Source organism: Poecilia latipinna, unplaced genomic scaffold (genome assembly GCF_001443285.1).
Source record: "Poecilia latipinna isolate Pla-1442-1.1 unplaced genomic scaffold, P_latipinna-1.0 Scaffold462, whole genome shotgun sequence".
In the NCBI taxonomy this organism is placed as follows: Eukaryota; Metazoa; Chordata; class Actinopteri; order Cyprinodontiformes; family Poeciliidae; genus Poecilia; species Poecilia latipinna.
The window spans coordinates 282,252-300,996 of record NW_015113078.1 but is presented as its reverse complement, the minus strand read 5'-3'; the positions used below and the strand labels follow the sequence as shown (position 1 = coordinate 300,996).

The 18,745-nt window shown below is 42.6% G+C and overlaps 1 protein-coding gene and 1 long non-coding RNA gene across 3 annotated transcripts; one reads left to right on the top strand and one right to left on the bottom strand.

Moving 5' to 3' along the window:
* Positions 1–6,515: 6,515 nt before the first annotated feature.
* On the top strand, positions 6,516–7,691 carry LOC106951514 (uncharacterized). Its single transcript, XR_001425824.1, has 2 exons — positions 6,516–7,066; positions 7,100–7,691. It is a non-coding gene; the product is annotated as an uncharacterized LOC106951514 (long non-coding RNA).
* On the bottom strand, positions 6,798–17,981 carry dvl3b (dishevelled segment polarity protein 3b). 2 transcript variants are annotated; one of them, XM_015039114.1, is made up of 16 exons: positions 17,566–17,981; positions 16,441–16,510; positions 15,503–15,636; positions 15,336–15,421; positions 15,126–15,267; positions 12,983–13,079; positions 12,708–12,777; positions 11,187–11,326; positions 10,986–11,062; positions 10,811–10,878; positions 10,642–10,722; positions 10,434–10,568; positions 9,536–9,703; positions 8,897–9,082; positions 7,661–7,982; positions 6,798–7,622 (listed from the first exon to the last, which is right to left on the bottom strand). In XM_015039114.1, the coding sequence occupies exons 1-15, from the start codon at positions 17,727–17,729 to the stop codon at positions 7,687–7,689; spliced, it is 1,914 nt and encodes a 637-aa protein (XP_014894600.1). In that variant the 5' UTR covers positions 17,730–17,981; the 3' UTR covers positions 6,798–7,622; positions 7,661–7,686. The 2 variants fall into 2 exon arrangements, with proteins under 2 accessions (XP_014894600.1, XP_014894599.1); XM_015039113.1 differs by having other exon boundaries at positions 6,798–7,982.
* Positions 17,982–18,745: the final 764 nt, after the last annotated feature.

The following is an 18,745-nucleotide window of genomic DNA, read 5'->3' as shown; positions in this document are numbered from 1 at the left end:
CCAGCTGCAGGGTTCTGGACCAGCAGGGTTCTGGACCAGCTGCAGGGTTCTGGACCAGCTGCAGGGTTCTGGACCAGCAGGGTTCTGGACCAGCAGCAGGGTTCTGGACCAGCAGGGTTCTGGACCGTTGGATTGTCAGTCTGACCTGCTGCAGGAATCAAAGCCACTAAAGAGAAACGCCTGGATGAGTTTCTCTGATCTGAGACTTTAGTCCTCAGATTATGTTCTGCTCTGAAGGGTCAGGTCAGAGGTCAGAGGTCAGCCTGATTTCCAGTTTCCAGCTGGAAGAACTAAAGCTGTGTGTTGACTCCAGATCTATAATTCTAGATCCATGATTCCTGAAGAGGAACTTCATTGGGTCCAAAGATAAAATCTTCATCCACACATTTATCTGTTCTAAGCATTTGTTCAGTGGTTGGCTGGGTTCAAAGGTCACCTGTGTATCGTCTGCAGTTATGGTGACTAATCTTATTGGTTGTTATTACGCAGTACTAACTGCGTAATAACAGTCGCTTATTGTGATGAGCATCATGTGATAAATTAAGAGTTTGATCATTTCCATTCTGATTAATAATTTTATGAGAAATTTTGCTTAGAGACATAATCCATGTTATTCATGGCTTCAGTTGTTTTTTATGTTTGTTTTTGGTCGTGTTTTATTTACGATATTTCAGTGTGAAATGTTCGTTATAAAATGAAACTTTGTTACGTGATAATGGTCTCAAAATACCATCTATCTCAAAAATTACTGGGACAGTTTATGGCCCAGTAAATTAGATTCATGTACGGACTGACTTCTGTCCGCTCAGACGAGAAATTACCGGTTGACACAAAGAAACTGTTCTGTAGGTCCGACTGGAACCGATTTGGTCAAATCATTTGTTCCAGATCCGGTTTCATTCTCTGTTTGGTTTTTGTTGGCGGCTCCTTCAGTAAATCCTCCTGGTTTCCATTTCCTTGTTGCCATTAAATGTTTTGTCCTTCATTTGTAATCAGTTTAATCAGTTATTGACCCATAAATGTTGGACTATAGCTTGGTCTAATCAAATCCAAATAGAAAACCTTTGACTTTCTTAACTACAGGCAGAAAATCATCCATGATAATAAAATGTTTCTTTTCTTTCTCCATTTTATCCAGTTGGGATCCCATCAGCTTTTCCATAATTTAGGATTTTATATTCATATTACAGAAAGAAGCAGAGGCGTCATCCACATTAAAGAGCTCTGGCACAACCTGTCAGCTTACTGAAGTTTCCTGAAGTCTGAAACAAAACTTATCCATAACAGGCGGCAGTAACCATAGCAACAGCTGAGATCTCCTGTGCTGCTTGTTGCATGCTAATTGTCTTGTTAGTGTCCAAACGTCCGCACAGACTGCGTCCTCTGGGCTCAGTGTTGTTTCAGAGCAGCTCCACTGGGGCTCATTAAAGAGACAGGACACAATAAACATGATGCAATCACACCAGTGACCTCTGTGACCCTGTTTGTGTCTGACTAACAGATCCATCCAAAACATTTACCTGGTCTCAATAAGTTTAAAGCGTAAAGTTTGGATTAAATCTGTATTTCTTTGATGCTTAGGGTCAATTTGTGGAACTGTTTGATCCACTTTAACCAACTCCAGTCCGTTTGAAGGGCCGGTTTGTTTGGGGAGGTGTGAATGCTAATCGAACCAAGAAGTGAACTCTGGTGTAGTTTGAAATATGAACGCTGAGTGGACCACAGACCGTTCCAAAAACAGGGAGTGGACTACAGCGCAGGGCATTCTGGGTAAATACAACCCAAACAAACGTGCTAGCCTAGCGCTAGCAGCAGAAATGGCTCCTGATTTTTAGCCAAAGACTAAAGAGAAATCCTCCAACTGCTAAAATCTGACACCTCCATTTTGTTTCCATCTGGTGAAGAAGGAAGTTGCTCTCAGTGCCTTCAGAGGTTTTTGTGTCATTTCCTTCAGTGGTTCTTGGTGCAGCGCCCCCACAGGCCAGGAGGGGAACAGGTTGGTTTGATTCAGAGCCACAGCAGCTGGAGGTGGAGCAGATTTTTGAACAAATCAAACTGAGACTTTCAGGAGGGAAAACATTCTAAGCTGCTCTTCCTCAAAAAAATGTTCTGGTTTTAGGTTTTAAAATCTCATAATAAGCAACTTTTGCTTTTTATCCAGTTAATCATCAAAATAATCTAAAAACAGGGAATCTTTGAGAAAAGTGGAAATTAAAGCTGGTTTTTAGACATGACTTATTGAGAAATCTTCCCGTCTCTTTAAAATGAAGAATAATGTAGGTCTGATAAGTTTCTATTTCTTCATAATTTTCAAACAAATGTTTATGAAAATGTGTATCATTGTGTATGAATGTAAATGTTTGAACTAAAACAATAAAATGTATTTTAAATATTTTTATGTTCCACTCTGTGACTCATATTTGTTCCAGAGACAAACATCAAACCACAGCGGAGAAAACATTTTAGCATCTCCTCCACTGAAGCTTACTGCTTCAGGATCCAGCTGTTAGCGCGGCGCCCTCTGGCGGCTGCATCAGGCTACTGCAGGTTCTGCTGCATGATGACGTAATCGATCCGCCACAATGAATCCACCTGAGCTGCAGACCCAGAGACCCCTCAATTAAATATAATATGGAGCTAAAAAATATATAAATTAAATTAAAAGTCCTGGAATACGTAAAGTAGTTTTATAAAATAAAAGTGTCAAAAAATCTAATCTGACAAAATGAGCTTCCCATTAAAATTATTTTTTTATATTTAATTTATGGAGACATTTTGAGTATTATTCTTTATCCATACTACTTAATTTTTAAAAATGTCCCCAAAAATAAAAAAAAAAGAATAGATCAAAGCAACTACTAAGATTTAAAAAATTATTTAAAGTTAAAATCAAGAAGCTTAAACTTGGAAAAAACTGTTTTCTGTTTGATTGTTGGAAGAAACAGATTTCATCTTCAGAAAAACAAAGTATGATGAATAAAAGTCAAACAACGGCGTCTGAGCAGAACATTTTATTCAATAAAACCCAAAAGATTCAGTTAAACTGTACAGTTAAAGGCGGCCTCTGATTGGCTGCAAGACATTTGAATTTTTTATTTACTTTTATTTTTCATATTCCTATAAATTCACCCTCAGAGTCCAGAACCGACAATAGTAAATGTTCTGATTCCAAAGCAACAACATTGATAATGACTAAACCACTGGTTTAACTGGTTTAAACTGGAAATTTTTAACTACAGGCAGGCCACAGAATTTATTGCATAAAAGAAAAATTTGCTATTTTATTAAGTTTTAGCCAGTGAACAGTGCACAAAAGTCTTATCAGATGTATTATTTTACTTTTTAAAAACATCATTTTTAACATTTCCACAAATAAAGAAAAAACATACAATGCAGAAAAAGGACAAAACTAGAACAGAAATAAACTTCTGTCAATGGCAAGAACACAAACTTGTTTTTTGGCCAATTTTTTCCCCAGTCTCAACTTGAGGTGAGGGACCGAATAAAATCCTTCTGAAGGGCCACAGACGGCCCCCGGGCCACACTTTGGACACCCTGAGATTGAGGCGTTTATTCCGGGTTCCCGCTGCTCTCCCACTCAGCGCTGTATTTTCTTTAGGTTTTGATTTTCTCATCCAACGCTACAAAAATCAAAACCTAAAAAAACCACAGAGCTGCAGCTCAACGGCGCCGCCTGCTGGCCGGAAGAATCCCCCTGAAACACCACAAACAAATCTGGACCAAACCCGGTCCTCTTCACGCCGTCAGCCGGAGTTCATCGTCATGGCGACCCGGCGGTGGCTGCCAGACGACGGGCGAGGTGAAGCTGCAGAAGACGCCTCAGCCTCCTTCGGTTTTCCTCTCAGCAGGAAACAGGAAGTGAAATCCTTCCAGCTTTGATCCTCCATTTATTCTCATTTCATCAACAGGAATAAAAACAGAACCAGAACCGTTTAAACCCGAAACGGTGAGGGACCAAACGGACGCCTTGCTGCAGACTGAGGTGACATCACTCTCCCTCCTCTGCCTCCCTGCTGTTGCCTGGCAACAGGCTCCCTGCGCAGCAGCGGCGGCTGTAAAGCTGCGTCAGCGTCTGATTCCTGAGCAGGCGTCTATCGCCAGCTGGTTCTGAACCGCTGCAGCAGAACCGGGTCTGTTCGGGTCCAGTTTTCACCAGAACCGGCTCTGGAGGCTTCTCTGCAGCGCAGGACCGCCCCCTGGAGGCTGCAGATGGAAAGTTCCCTGATCTGATCAAGTTTCTACGTGAAATATGAGTTTGATATTTCCAAACAGACCCTGAAGGCAGCAGCAGACGGACCGGTTCTAGTTTTTCAAATGGAGGCCGAGGGAGGAGGGGACGGGGGTTCGGATCCGGTCCTGGGGGCCCCGGTCTCCTGCAAGGTTTAGGTGCACCCCTGCTGTTATTAAGCATCTTTTTCATGATTTTTACCTTGATGATTTGCTTTTCTGATCATGTTTCTTATAATAGTTCGATGTTGCAGACACCAAATCTGCTAAACGTTTCCAGATTTGTCGTTTCCTATCAGTTCTGATGTCAAAATCCATTCATACAATCGATCCAGTTCACCGAGCAAAACGTACACAGAAAACACAGATTATAAGAAAAAAGGGAATGAAATGTGCAAAATAAAAACATTTCTAGTAAATTACAGATTTAGTAAAAAAAAAAAACTTCAAGCATATTTAGCAGGAGGTACTTTTCTCTTTGTTATTTAGATTTATTTTTGCATTCATTAACATGTTTATTATTTTATTTCTGCTGCAGGACGACATGTTTTTAAAGTCTGTTTCTGGGAGATTTGGTCTTCATGTTTCAATCAGATTATTAAAAACATATAAAAACCGGATGAAACCAATGTACAAACTGCCCACATTCTTAAATCGTCCATTTTTTCAGATTCTCCTGCTCCATTGATCATGTCAGATCTAAATATCTTCTTTAAGGACCAAATCCAATTTATAGAATTTCAACTTTGAATCTCAAATTAGATTTTTGTTATGATTTTTTTCCCCGGTAAAATACATCGTCGGTTTCATCTGAGTCCCTACAACCTTATGAATAAATACCTCACATCCCAACATGCAGAAACATGTCAATCTGATCATGTTTTTAATGATTATTTGGTTTTAAATAAAAAAAATATGGGAAGTTATGAATCACAATACTTTCCGTTGTCAGTAATTTTCACGTTCAGGGATTTAATGTTTCTTATTTTTTATTCAATATTTAAAATACAAAACACATTGGTGTGAACCAGATATATTGTGTTTACACAGTAAAGCAAACATACCAATTTTCAACACCTGATAACACCATAGATAGACATAAAACTTATTTTAAAGATATTAATGAATAAAATTCTGGTTATTTAAATACCAAAAGCATCATCAAAATGATCTAATCTAGTTCATCACGGTTATTCACAGACTGACTCAATTATATTTTATTGTTTATTTGGTACGTTTGGCTTTCTATATAGAAGTAAGGAATAGCAGCAATTTGATTTGGAGAACGGGTTTGGTTTGATATATTTGAACGTTTGAATAAAATGAGCCTCCCAGAACATCGTCATGTGGAAGAGGCCTTGAAGAAAAACATTCAGCCTCCTGGAATCTGATCACACCGGAAAACTGCAGATTTATTCCCCGCGGACGTTTCCTCGGGCGGTAACGGGAGCTGAAGCGGTTATTTCGGCTCACACTGAGACACCGAGCCGCTGTTTGGTTCGGGTTTCCCTTCACCACTGAATCACAGCGCCTGGAGTCACCGCCCAGTCACGTAGCTGACGCTCCTTTTAAACACAACGCTAACCACAATGCAGTACCTTAAAATTCACAAAATAATGGAAATTATTTGAGTTAGCTATTCTCTCTCAATGCCGAACCAGAGGGAGGATTCTCCAGATTAAAAATGGACCGTGTTTTAATTCACAGCAGTCAGAACCGGTTTGATGAACTACGCTACACTAAAATCTGGCATTTTTAAACCTAGTTCGGGCTAGCCGTTAGCGGCTAACTGCTAACGTTACCGCAGCTGTCTGGCGGTCAGTCCGCCACTGCAGCGCAGACAGACGCACAAACGGACTGTTGGTGTCCCCTTCCCTCCGTCTCCTCACCTCCTCCGGTGGCAGCAACGATGTTCCCCGGCCCCGTCCTTCATTTCCCGCGGGGCCCGTCATCACTTTATCGGAGTGATTGACCGTGGAACTCGGACTCTGCGTCTCCGCCGTTTCGGGGGTAAGATGTCGGCGGCAGAAGCGGCGCGTCAGCTGATGGAGACCGGCCGCGTCCCATTCAGAGCACCGCCCTGCGGCGCTCCACGGTATGGAAAGCAGATAGGGCCAAAATTACGAGTAAAACAATTATGTAAGCTAGAAATATTTCAAAAAATAATTTAAATGAATAATGAGGGGGTAGCATGTTATATGTCTGGTATTCTGTATGCTAGAGGATGTCCTTAGTAACAAAAGGAGTCACAATAAAACAGACCTTGTATAGATATTATTTGTTCCCATCAAGCACATTTCAATTCAAAGTGCCACATTCATTGTAATCAGCCAGTAGCTACATTTCCATTACAAATATGTGCAAAATGTTGTCGCTATTCTGCTAATGTAAAAGAAACAAACACACGCATAATTGGAGTGTTTGCATTAAATAACAGTCACAATTAATCTGTCTGTTCCTTCTCATTTGAAACTTTCACCTTTTGTAGTGTCAAAACAGGTGAAACTCCTGACTTTTAAAGATATGAGGAAATCACAGTCATACACAGATTTCTATGAAAGCTATGTGAACTTTATTCCAAATCTAAGTCATCATTTAAGGTTTTACTATCTGGTTGTGTACATATAACACAGTGAACACATTTTATACAACTGCTTTCACTAAACAGATCAGTCTTTGTTCTTCACAAAACCCAAATGTCTGAGAGCCTTCGGTCTGTGATTTGGTACCGTATTTAACCTTTATGTAAAATCATTTTCACTGACCCGTTTCATTGGTTTTGGAATGTAGAGGAAAAGCTACAGCTCTGCTTCTCTGGGTTCTCCAGTTAGACAAACATGGACGTTTTAAGTCATGAGGAGACGAGAACAAGGACTCATAAATAATCCACACGTCGGTTTCTGCAGTAAATGTTTGGAACAAACAGTTCATAAATAAACATGTTAAATAAATAAATAATGAATAAATATAAACATAATCAGCTCAGTAACAGGCAGCGTGACAGCATGTGATTTACATACAGGAATATCAGGAATAATTTACAACCATCCCAGGATGCAGGAGAGACTCAGAACGTCACTCAGAGAGAAAAGCAGCACATGCTTTGATTTGGTTAGTTCAGAGAGTCCAGGTCCGAGTCAGGTCCAGGTCTCAGTCAGATCCAGGTCCGAGTCAGGTCCAGGTCTCAGTCAGAGCCAGGTAAATCTGGTTTGGTTCTCAGTCAGGTTTAGTTCTCAGGTTTGGTTCTCAGTCAGGCTCAGGATGGTTTTGTCTAGTTTCAGGTTTGATCAGAGCCCGGTCTCGTTCTTGTCAGGTCCAGGTCTTCACAGTGACTCAATGTGCCTCAATCTTTTTCAGTTCGTTTCAGCTTTAGTTGAAAAAGTCAATTTAATCATGTCTCCAGGTCACCTGCCAGGATATGACATCATCGTCACTGGGTCACATGACATCTACAAAGAGGTCGCTGGGGTTTCCCATGGCCAAACGGAAGGACTGTCGAGAGATTTCCGGTTGGATCGATGAAAAGTCACGGTGCTGACCTTGAGACGGCATTAGGATGTCTTTGTCACCATGGGAACCAGAGAAGGAGGTGGGCGGTCCCTGAGTGCTGCCATCACTCAGACAGTCGGCCATCTTGTGCTGAGAGTTCGCTTCCTGGTTGGCAGATTCCTGCTGTGTTCCTCCTTTTCCCTCCTTCTGATCGTCGCTGAAGTCTGATTGGCTACTGCGACTTCCTGCAGGACCAATGAACACATGATGTCATCATTTCAATCAGAACCCGAGAGGCGATACCGAGGTTTCATCAGGGTCTTCCAGACATAAACATTAAAACAAAACGCAGTGTTGATATCAGCCTTTAGATTCTGTGGCGTAGGAAGAGATCCTGAAATTTCTTTCCCAGACTGTCTGTGAATCCTTTAATATATAAGATGCAACAGCAAAATGACGTACCCTATCCTGAGTCCCATATCCTGAGTCCCAATCTCATAGACACGACAGAACCTGATGTTCAACACAATCTGCTTTTATCCCTCAAACGTAGTCACTGTTTTCAATGTTCAAGGACGGATGGCAAGATAGCAACTGATCAGACACACGGCGTAGCAGCAGGGCGGGGAACCCAGGCAATTAGTCCCCGGTTCAATTCCCAGCCAGAAAACCATTGATCCTGCGCTGTCTGTCCGACTACTGTGAATCAAGGCCCCCAGCGCTGCAAAACATTTTAAAGAAAGGGTCACAAAAACAACAAGTGTATTTGCTAATAGCGGAGCTAATTGCTTGTTTGGCGCCTTAGCGTTTTTTGCTAAATTTTAAGATTTTAGCACAATTAGCTTCACCTGAATACATTTATCCAGATGAATTCTAAAGCATTAATTTACTTGACATCTGTGTTGAAATTTTGGTTATTGTCTGTTCAGATTCTTCAAGTAATTAACTTCAAGCTTTTATTTTGAAATCTGTTTACGCAGCAGTTTGTTTCCTTTCTTCACGTTCTGGTCATTGATTCTAGAGTACAACAAATGAAGGACTGAGAAATACAGAAACATACAACACTTACATGATCAAGCAGCCGTGTTAGCTAAACAAATACATACAGGATGCCACATACTGACACAAACCTTATGAAAAACTAGAAAACGTCCTGTACCTTCGCTGTGATGACTCCTGCCTCCTCCTGCCCCACAGGCCGGAAGCTGGTGCAGCGGGTGGGGCGAGCTGTAGGGGTGAGGGATGGGGTACTGGTAGGGGAAGGCTGGGGGGTCGCAGTCAGTTCCTCCTCCTGCTTCTCCAGAGGATCCGTCTTCTCGGTCGAGCAGATTCATGGCAGCCAGATCTGAAAGGAGCAGCAACAGCGAAATAGGAACATTTCTGCTGTTAGAAACTCTGGTTTTTATTTTCTTATCATCAGACTACAGTAGAGTCCAGACCTTTTGAATAAAAATTGATACATTTATAACAATAAACCTCTGAAAGTGACATTAATTACATAAAACAGTTCAACATGATCTACTGGCTTTTTCTTCTGTGTCGCCATCTTATGTTCATTGACGGTACTGCAGGTGAAAGTTCAAGACTGCAACCTACCAACCAAAACAACTTCTCTTTCTATTAACACATTTAATTGAAGGTTTCCCTTTTATTTTTAATGAGGACATCAGTTGAGGACAAAACGCCACAGACTCCAGGTGATCTCAGCACACTGACTATTTAAAGGTTTTCTTATTTCAAAGAGTAACAACTATAGTTAGGTCTCTAGTGTGGGCAGCTCTGTGGCCCCAGCTCCTACCTCCACACAGGTCTCCGAACACGTAGTAGCACTGCTCTGAGAAGGTGACCTTGTTGACGGTGTGTCGGATGAATCCGGCTTTCAGCAGGTTTCCGGCGTACTTACGAGCTTCGCGCCGGTCGGTAAAACCTTCGACGTTACGGTGGAGCCAGTCCACCACGTCCGAACCTGGACAGATAGAAGGTAAATGTATCCGTCTCCTTTCACAGTTCTGACAGTAATCTTTATACCCCAGAAATACAACAGAGATTATTTCATGTTGGTTAAACAGAATGTTTTTATTGGTGAGAATCTTAGGTGGTTCTCCACCTGATAGTTCGGTAAACTCGGCTCGAGTGGTGACCAAAACAACATTTGTTTCATTTTCAGCTATTGTGGTTCTCATTCTTTTTGCTCTGAGTCAAACCAACCAAACCGTTTGAGCAACATCTTCCCCTCCTGGCCTGTGGGGGCGCTGCACCAAGAACCACTGAAGGAAATGACACAAAAACCTCTGAAGACACTGAGAGCAACTTCCTTCTTCATAAAAAGGAAACAAAAATGAAGTGGCATCAGATTTTCTCTTTTGTCTTTGGAGAAAGACACGAGCCATTTCTCCTGCTACTGCTAGGCTAGAAAGTTTGGTTTTATTTACCCAGAATGCCCTGCGCTGTAGTCCACTTTCTGCTTTTGGAGCGGTCTCCGGTCCACTTGGCGTTCACATCTGTTTTCTAATTCACTTCGACTAAACCAAAACTTAGGTTTGTAGATGGACCAGATTTCACTTTTTTGGTCCACATAAGAATTCGATTCACACCTTCGCAAATGAACTAGAGTTTGATAAAAGTGGATTAAACAGGACTGGTGTGAATGAGACATTCCTCAGACTCTCAGATCCAGATCTAGTACATCTTCTCACCAATGAAAGCGTTGGGGATGGTGATCTTCAGCCACATCCTGTCTCGAACCTCCAACCCTGACTCTGGATTGGCCATCGCCTTGACGACCACCGTCATGTCACTGTGGATGTTGAGGTGGTTTTCTTCATGCACACCTGGAGAACAGCAGGAAGTTAAAATGTGATGGACGGGTTAACAATAGAAGAGAGGTGCAGAGTCGAGATGTACTGTAGTGTGGGGGGAGTTTCCCGGTCATGGCGGCCGTGTGGGACACCCAGGCAGCCGGGTCGATGGGGCGGACTGGTTCACCTGCACGGTTTTACAGGACAGACCGTTTTAACGAGCAGGATCACATTCAACAGTATCAAACTAAACCTACACATCCTCCCTGACTCACTTCTGGGCAGCGTGAAGCAACTTCGTGGGTTTGGATCCCAACACTTTGCCACAGTTAATGTCACCGAACTAAAAGGAAGGAGAGAAACAGCTCAGCTTGAGTCTCAAAGGTCGTCCTGAGCTGCAGAACAGAGGAGGACAGACTGTAGTGGTCAGTGGTTTTAATTAAGCCTCACCCTGGCTGGTGGACAATCTCTCTCAGAACCCGGACTGCGTCGTCATTACTCATGTTCTCAAAGTTGATATCGTTCACCTGAGTGAACAGAATCACAGTGAGAATCACCAGAGTAACAAAGGACTCTCTGAAGTCCAAAGAGCTTCAGAGAGTCTTGGCTCCAGCCTAGACGGTCCAAACCAGAACCTGGTGTCGGCCCTACCTGCAGCAGCATGTCTCCAGGCTCGATGCGTCCATCTGCTGCTACAGCTCCTCCCTTCATGATGGAGCCGATGTAAATCCCTCCATCTCCTCTGTCGTTACTCTGACCAACGATGCTGATGCCCAGGAAGTTATACCTCTCTGAGGAACAGGCGGCGTTAGTCTGACCGCACAGAACAGTCAAACCTCACTGGCATCATACTCAGGATGCAAACATCTCATGAAATAAAGGTCTCCTTCTGAAGAACTTAAACTTCTGTTCAACCCAACCAGACAGAACCAGAACTCTGAACTGGGTTTTTAAATGATCTCATCAGATCACGCTCCGGTCAGTATCTAGCGACCCAGTTAGCTCTGGGTCTTATTGGATTCAGAGGACCTGGAGAGAACCAATCAAACTGTAAACCAACCGCCATGTTTGAGCAGAACCTGATCCATTCTACTGCCAAAGCTGCTGAGGACCGGTTTTAGACTCTACTGGATCTGATTCTCACCGTTCTGAACCTGGTTCAGATTCTACTGTACCTGATCCAGACCGTATTTAGCCTGTTTGAAACCTTATTGGATCTGATCTAAAGACTTATGAACATCGTTTAAGGATTGATCCAACAGAACCGGTGGGGCAGTACTGGTCTGTCATAGACCTGGTCCAGGAAGGTTTAGGGATTGTTCTGAACTCTGATACGATCCATCTACCTACGAACCTGATTGAGAACCCCAACTGGACCTGATCTGTGTTGGACAGATAGCTGACCTAATCTAGATTGTAGTGGACCAGATCCAGTCCAAGAGAACCTTTGGACCAATCTTGGACTCCAGTAGACCTAATTTAGGATATTTTGGATGTAGATTAAACTCAAACAGAACATGAGGAGCAGTTTTCAACTTCAATAAACCTAATTTAAGTTGGGGGGTTTTGGATCTGGTTTAAATTGAAAGAAACTTCTGGAGAAGTTTTGAATTGGACTCAATGTAATTTAGGCTGTTTTGTTTGGACCAAGCTGAGACTCAAAGGGAACCTCTGGAGCAAGTTTGGACTATGATGGAGCTAATTTAGGATGTTTTAGACCTGACCCAGACCCAGACCCAAAACACATGGGAAGCAGTTGTAGATGTCGATGAACCTATACTAGACATTTGTGAAACATGGGTTTTACTAATGGGATTCAGGGTGACAAGATCTGTTCTGGACTTTCTTTTCCTTATCTAGACCGTTTGGGCCAGTTCTGGACTCTCTTTGTCCTTATCAAGACCGTTTGGGCCAGTTCTGGACTCTCTTTGTCCTTATCAAGACCGTTTGGGCCAGTTCTGGACTCTCTTTGTCCTTATCAAGACCGTTTGGGCCAGTTCTGGACTCTTTGTCCTTATCAAGACCGTTTGGGCCAGTTCTGGACTCTCTTTGTCCTTATCAAGACCGTTTGGGCCAGTTCTGGACTCGGTCAGACCTGACCCTGACAGCAGTAGACCTAACCAAGGCTGTATGTGTCCTGATCCAATCCGCTGCTAACCTTTCTGTACTCACCCATGTTGAGGGTTACAGTGATGATGTTGAGCGACATGGTGGAGTCAGTGACGCTGCTGAAAGACGCCGACTGATGGACAGACAGATAGAGGCAGGTAGAGAAGGAGACAGGTGGACAGAGAGACAGGACAGGAAGAAGAGGGACACGTCAGTGACAGGAAGTCCAGATGGAAACAGCCGCCCTGCATCAGGCGTCATAAAGACACACTTATACAGACAACCAGGACCTCACGTTGTGTGTGTGTGTGTGTGTGTGTGTGTGTGTGTGTGTTTACCTTTTCCATCCGTGGAGTTTTTGGTTTTCTGTGGCGACGCCGCTGTCGCCTGATGAGTCTTGGCGAGGAGCTGCTCTGGCCTGTTGATTGGCTGAATCTGGTTTGACATCACAGGCAGAATTTTGATTGGTCAAAAAAAACACAAATCTAAAAACGTAACAAAGATTTTATAGAAATATAAAAGCAGGAAATCCTAATTAAAACATGTATTTGAAGCAGACAGTAAAATTAATCAAAGATGAATAAAAATAAAAGCTTTTTAAAAGGATAAACAGACAAATATATAAACATAGTCGAGCCCCAATGTGGCTCCAAATTATCCATGGAAAATTTGCTTATTTTTCTCCCCAGTAGTAAGAGATTTAACAAAAAGTTGCTATAATTTCATAAAAATATATTTGCAACTTGGAAAGATCACATCAATATATAAAATAATGAATAAAAAAATCAAAATACAAATAATTATTTAATAAAAAAACAAATTCAGGTTTTAAAAAACAAATTTCTAATTTTGAAAACAAATAAAAAACCTGCTTACCTGTCAGAAATTAATCACTTTTAATAAAAAATCAACACATTTCCAACAGAGAGAGGAAAATCTGACTTTACAAATAATTAAATAAAGGACAGCAAAACTCCAAACCTGTTTAAAAATTAGAAAAAGATTTAAAATGTTTGTGTAAAGATTGTAAATCTGGCAGCAGGTGGAGTCCATCACTGATGGAAATCAGAGTCTAAATGAGGAAATCGATCAGGAACACATTATTTCTGCTCTCAGATCAGCTGGGATGGCTTTATCTGCAGCACAATACAAAAGGCAGCGCTGGTCACATGACACGCAGCAGCCAATCAGAGCCCAGGGCGTGAACAGGCTTACTGGGGCAGAAAAAATGACCTGCAGGCAGGTGAATGTGTGTCAGAGGAATGGGCCAATCACAGCGAGAGCTGCTGCTGAGGTCATTGGGTCACATGACACAGCCTTTAAAGGAGCAGTACCGTTTTTTACACATCACAGAACCAGAACCACAGGAAGAGTTTGGGTTCTCCCAGGAGTTCTGACTTCAACAGGTTTACGAGCCTGACACCGCTGCAGCAAACGCACCGTGATGCATTCAGGGACACACCCATAACTGGAAATGCTCCAGACTGACAAACAGAAGTACACTGCTGTGAAAAAGTATTTTTTTTAAAACAGTCAAAAAGTGTCAAAGTAAACAAAACACAGCGTTTGAAGTGGCCTAGTCAAACCATGGGTCTAAATATGATTTAAAAAGTCACTTAAAAAACTCCTCAGATTGTCTTTTATGGAGCTCAAACATTTTCTGGAACATTTAAGTGACAAAAACAACAAAAGAACTGTTGAAATCTGCCAGGGACTGTTGGCGCTGTAGGTAAGCCACTCCTTCTGCCAAAACCCCCAATCAATTAAAATGCTTCATCTGCAGAAAGCAGGTAATCTAGGCAACCTTCACACACAGGAAAATGGGACCCAAATCCGACTTTTTCCCAGCAGTCTGAAAGCTCTTAAGGCATTTTTTCTGACACTGACATGAGACATGCATAATAATTCTGCACCAGAAGAAGTCAGACAGTAAATCTGGACAGAAACAATGGCTGAAAATTATAATAATGAAGTGATGAAAGCAGTCTGGATTAGGATTAGGGCCACTAAAAGAACAATAAATAAATCTGACTATTTTCTCAGAAATCTGAATTTAATCTTCTCAGGAAAAAAGCCAGAATTTGGAGATTAAAGTCAAAATTTTCTGAAAAAAAAAGTCAAGATTTGCATAGAAAAGTCAAAATTCTGAGAAAAGAAGCCATAATTCTCAGATTAAAGTCAAACTTCTGAGATTAAAGTCAAAGAGAAAAAAGTTAAAATTCTTTTATTTATTTTTGGCACTAACCCTGTTCCGTACACCTCACTGCACAACTGACAGATAAGACATATCACAATACAATAACTATGTAATTTCCACCTTGAACTGCCTTGCTGCTGAAACGTGCTACACAGACCAATTTTAAGCTTTAGAATGGCGCCCATTTGAAATGACACCCTGGGTAACTGCCCCAGCCCGGTTACCCAGGGTTCTGCTGGTCAGCAGGTGGACTCAGAACCGGACCAGAACTGTTTAGGTCTGACCTTCCTCCAGAGTCTTCCTCAGACGAGCAGAAGCTGGTCGTCTCTAACTCGCTGCTCTGCTGATTGGATGAGCTGTCGCCGCCAGCTGGCCCCGCCCCCTTCTGGTCGGCCGCCTGGTGGGCGTGTCCGTTCAGGTGGCCTCCTGTATGCAGACCGCAGCCAATCAGAGACAGCTGGAAGAATTTGGTTTGATTCAGTTGAAGAGCTTACCATCTCTCCGCCGCTGCTTCTCTGAAGATGGAGCAGGCGATTTGACCTCTGACCCCTGCAGGTCATCGTGACAGACGGCCGCAGCGCTGAAGCGGACAGACACATCACATCCTGTCAGCGCGCGGTCGCATCAGCACTACTGGAGCTTAATCCGTGTAGGAACTCACTGGAAGGACGGCGGTCTGGAATCGCCGATGCCGCCGGTCCTCTCGATGGGGGGCGGGGCCAAGCTGGAGGGCGTGGCCACGGAGGGCGTGTCCGACCCCCTGAAGTCCGGAGGACAGGCGTCTGAAGACACCACCTGCAGAGAAGAAGACAGGATCTTAGAGACACCTGGACAGTCCAGGTGTCTCATCAGGTCCAAATGAGACAGTCATGAAAAAATAAGGACATATTCAGATTAGATATTAAAGAAAATGTAATCATAATGTATAATTTTCTGAATTTTGTTCAGTTTAAAGTTTAGACATTTAGACAGTGACGCCATGGTGAGATCTACAGAGAAGCACTCAGGAAGAAGACTGGCGCAACTTCTGGTCTGGTAAACGGTTTAAGGTAGAATCTGGAATCAACCGTTTCAAAGTGCGGACAGACCTACGAGTGTTTGACCTTCCAAACGTCCTCCAACATGTTTAGGTCTGGCTAAAACCACACAGCAAGATGCTCGCAGCATCCAAACCAGTGCTGCTGGACACACTGACGCTAATCCGCTAACAGCAAAGCTAATTTAGTGATTAGCACTTTAGCTAACTTTAAATATGCTTAGCGCACTTAGCTTTGCCTAAATTCATAGTGCCAGACAAATTTACTTGGCTGTTTTGTAAACTTTCAGTTTTATAAAGTTAAAAATCTGAGTTGAACTTTTGGTTATATCCATACTCTTATTTTGAAATCTGTTTACGCAGCAGTTCCATTTCCTCTCCTGGCATTCTCCACCTGTGACGCAGTGCAGGTGTTAGTGGATGTAAAGTTTATGATTAGCTTGTCTAACTTTTCAATTAGCAATGCCCTCTACTGGTGATATTCAGAGAACTGGAGGTTTAACTGGACGTCCTGATGTTTTCATGACTGATCGTCCATCTGAGAGGTTCTGAGCGGTTCTGACCCAACAGACGACCCGTCCGTTGACACAAGGCAGCCGAGCTTCATCGTCACTGATCTCCTCTTTCACCACCCTGAAACACACCATCATCATCGTCATCATTACTGTCATCATCTTCATCACTATGAGCATCGTTTCATAACTAGAGGTGCAGCAAGATATGATATGAAAACATCCTGAAAATATTTGCCATCTCGTCTGATTAAGTTGTAGTAAAACCTGCCCCAACTACTCTAAGGGTGTGCTAAGTGCTTTAGCAACTTGATAACTTTGAAAATATTCCCACCAGCAGCCATTATACACCGCTTTAATTCAACTCCGGTTAAAGACCAGAAAGTCTGCTTCGCTTGGGGAGGTGTGAATGCACAACCGAGCCAAAGGAGCTAACGCTTGTCCTCCAAGCTAACTCTGGTTCGGTTAGAAAGCATGCATTCTGGGTAAAATCAACCAAAGCAAGCACGCTAGTCTAGCGCTAACAGGAGAAATGGTTTGTGATCTTTAGCCAACGACCAAAGACAACCACTGAAATCTGACGCCTCCATTTCTGTTTCCATTTTGTGAAGGAAGTTGCACTCAGTGTCTTCAGGTGTTTTTGGGTCATTTCCTTCAGTGGTTCTTGTTACAGCGCCCCCAGAGGTCAGGAAGGGAACCGAGTCTATCGGACTATCAGGTGGGAAAACAGCCGCAAATAATTCTTGACAGACAAGGAATCAGAAAAAAAAAATCTGTTTTAAAGTATAAATTTGATCTTTGAAAGTCAGAATGTTCGTCTCGTTCGTTTTTAAATTGCTACACCTAGAGACAAAAGATCATCATCATCATGAGCTCACCGCCAACAGTCATCCTCTCATCAGAGGGAATATTAAAGCTTTTGTTTTCATCACAGTTACATAATCACAGCTGCATGAGGAGGATTATATAAACAATCAGCTCATAAACATACAAACAAAGCCTCCCTGCTGATTCATACATGTGTTTATCAGCCTTTCTCTTGTTTTTCATGATTATTGATCACTGATCATGTGACTGAATCGCCTCCCCCCGCTGGAACACGTGACCTTTGATGCTCCATAAACCCATCTGGATCTGTGTCATCTTCCTGATGGAGGCGTCAGTCACGTGACTCACCCGAAGTCATCATCAACGGACTTGAAGAAGAATTTGGCGTGGGGTCTGTTCAGCACCTGCTTGAAGTCGGCCAGGGTGACGCGCTGCGCGGGCACGCCGATCCGGATCAGGTAGGGGGTTTCCTGGTCCTCCAGGTGGTAGATGACCCGGGTCTCCTCCGCCATGCTGGCCCCGAGGAGCCCCGCACGCGCTTCGACTGGGATGCTGAGACACACCTGCGCGCGCCCCGTTAAGCTCCGGAGGTCTGGTCACGTGACGCCTCACCTGTGCGCTCCCCCCGCCCCCACCTCCAGGAGCTGCGGCTGGTCCCAGGCCGGTTCCGGTCCAGATGTGTCGGTCCAGCTGCAGAGGGGCTCCGGTGATGCTTTCCTCCCGATAGTCAATACTGCACGCGTTAAAACACGCAACTTCCGGTGATGGGCTTCAATATAAAGGTCTCCCCGGTGAAACGAAGCCTAAAGAACCCAAATAAAATCACTTTGTTGAACTTGTTCGATTGGAATTAGGGACATTTGGACGGGTTTATTTATTAAAAATAAATTCCTGCTGTTTATGTTTAATATTTCTTCATTAAGCGACTGACATGTTTGTATGTTTTTCCAGAAGTCTGAGGTTCATCTGATGTTTCAGCACCAGGAAAGTACGACAGCATTTTAGGGAAAAACAAGCAGGAAATTTGCAACAAAAAACTCAAATTTTCCAGGGGAAAAAAATGGGAGATTTCTGAGTCAAAAATCTCAGAAATTTTCTAGAAAAAATTGTTTCTAGGTTTCAAAAGGCAAACACTTTCAGCATTTGGAAATTTTCTGAAGTCCAAAAGTTGAAATTTGCTACAAAAACCCCTCAATTTTTGAGATTAGTCAAAATTTGACATTTGCAAATTTCTGAGTTTTAAAAGTTGAAATATTTTTGACTTTTGAAATCCATAAATTTCCATGTTTTCTGAGAGTAATATTAAAATATTTGAGTGTTTTGTGGAAATGTACTCCTGTTTCTGTCCTTGTCTAAAACGGCCCCGATACATCATCATAGAAAACAGCTTCAGTTCTGTAGTTTAGTTGAAGTTATAAAGACTTCTTACATGTCTTTAAAATTAGTTTCATTTATGGCACAAAAGCAAAAAAATAATTTCAGACATAAAACACAAACCAGATCTGATTCAGATTTACCTTCAACCCAA

Bases quoted from the DNA above. Each gene is read 5' to 3' on its own strand.
- dvl3b (XM_015039113.1), bottom strand. From the start codon at position 17,729: ATGGCGGAGGAGACCCGGGTCATCTACCACCTGGAGGACCAGGAAACC. The intron at 10,879-10,985 runs GTGAGGCTTAAT...CCTTCCTTTTAG, and splicing joins GAGATTGTCCACCAGCCAGG to TTCGGTGACATTAACTGTGG. The intron at 9,083-9,535 runs GTAGGAGCTGGG...TGCTCCTTTCAG, and splicing joins GTTCGGAGACCTGTGTGGAG to ATCTGGCTGCCATGAATCTG.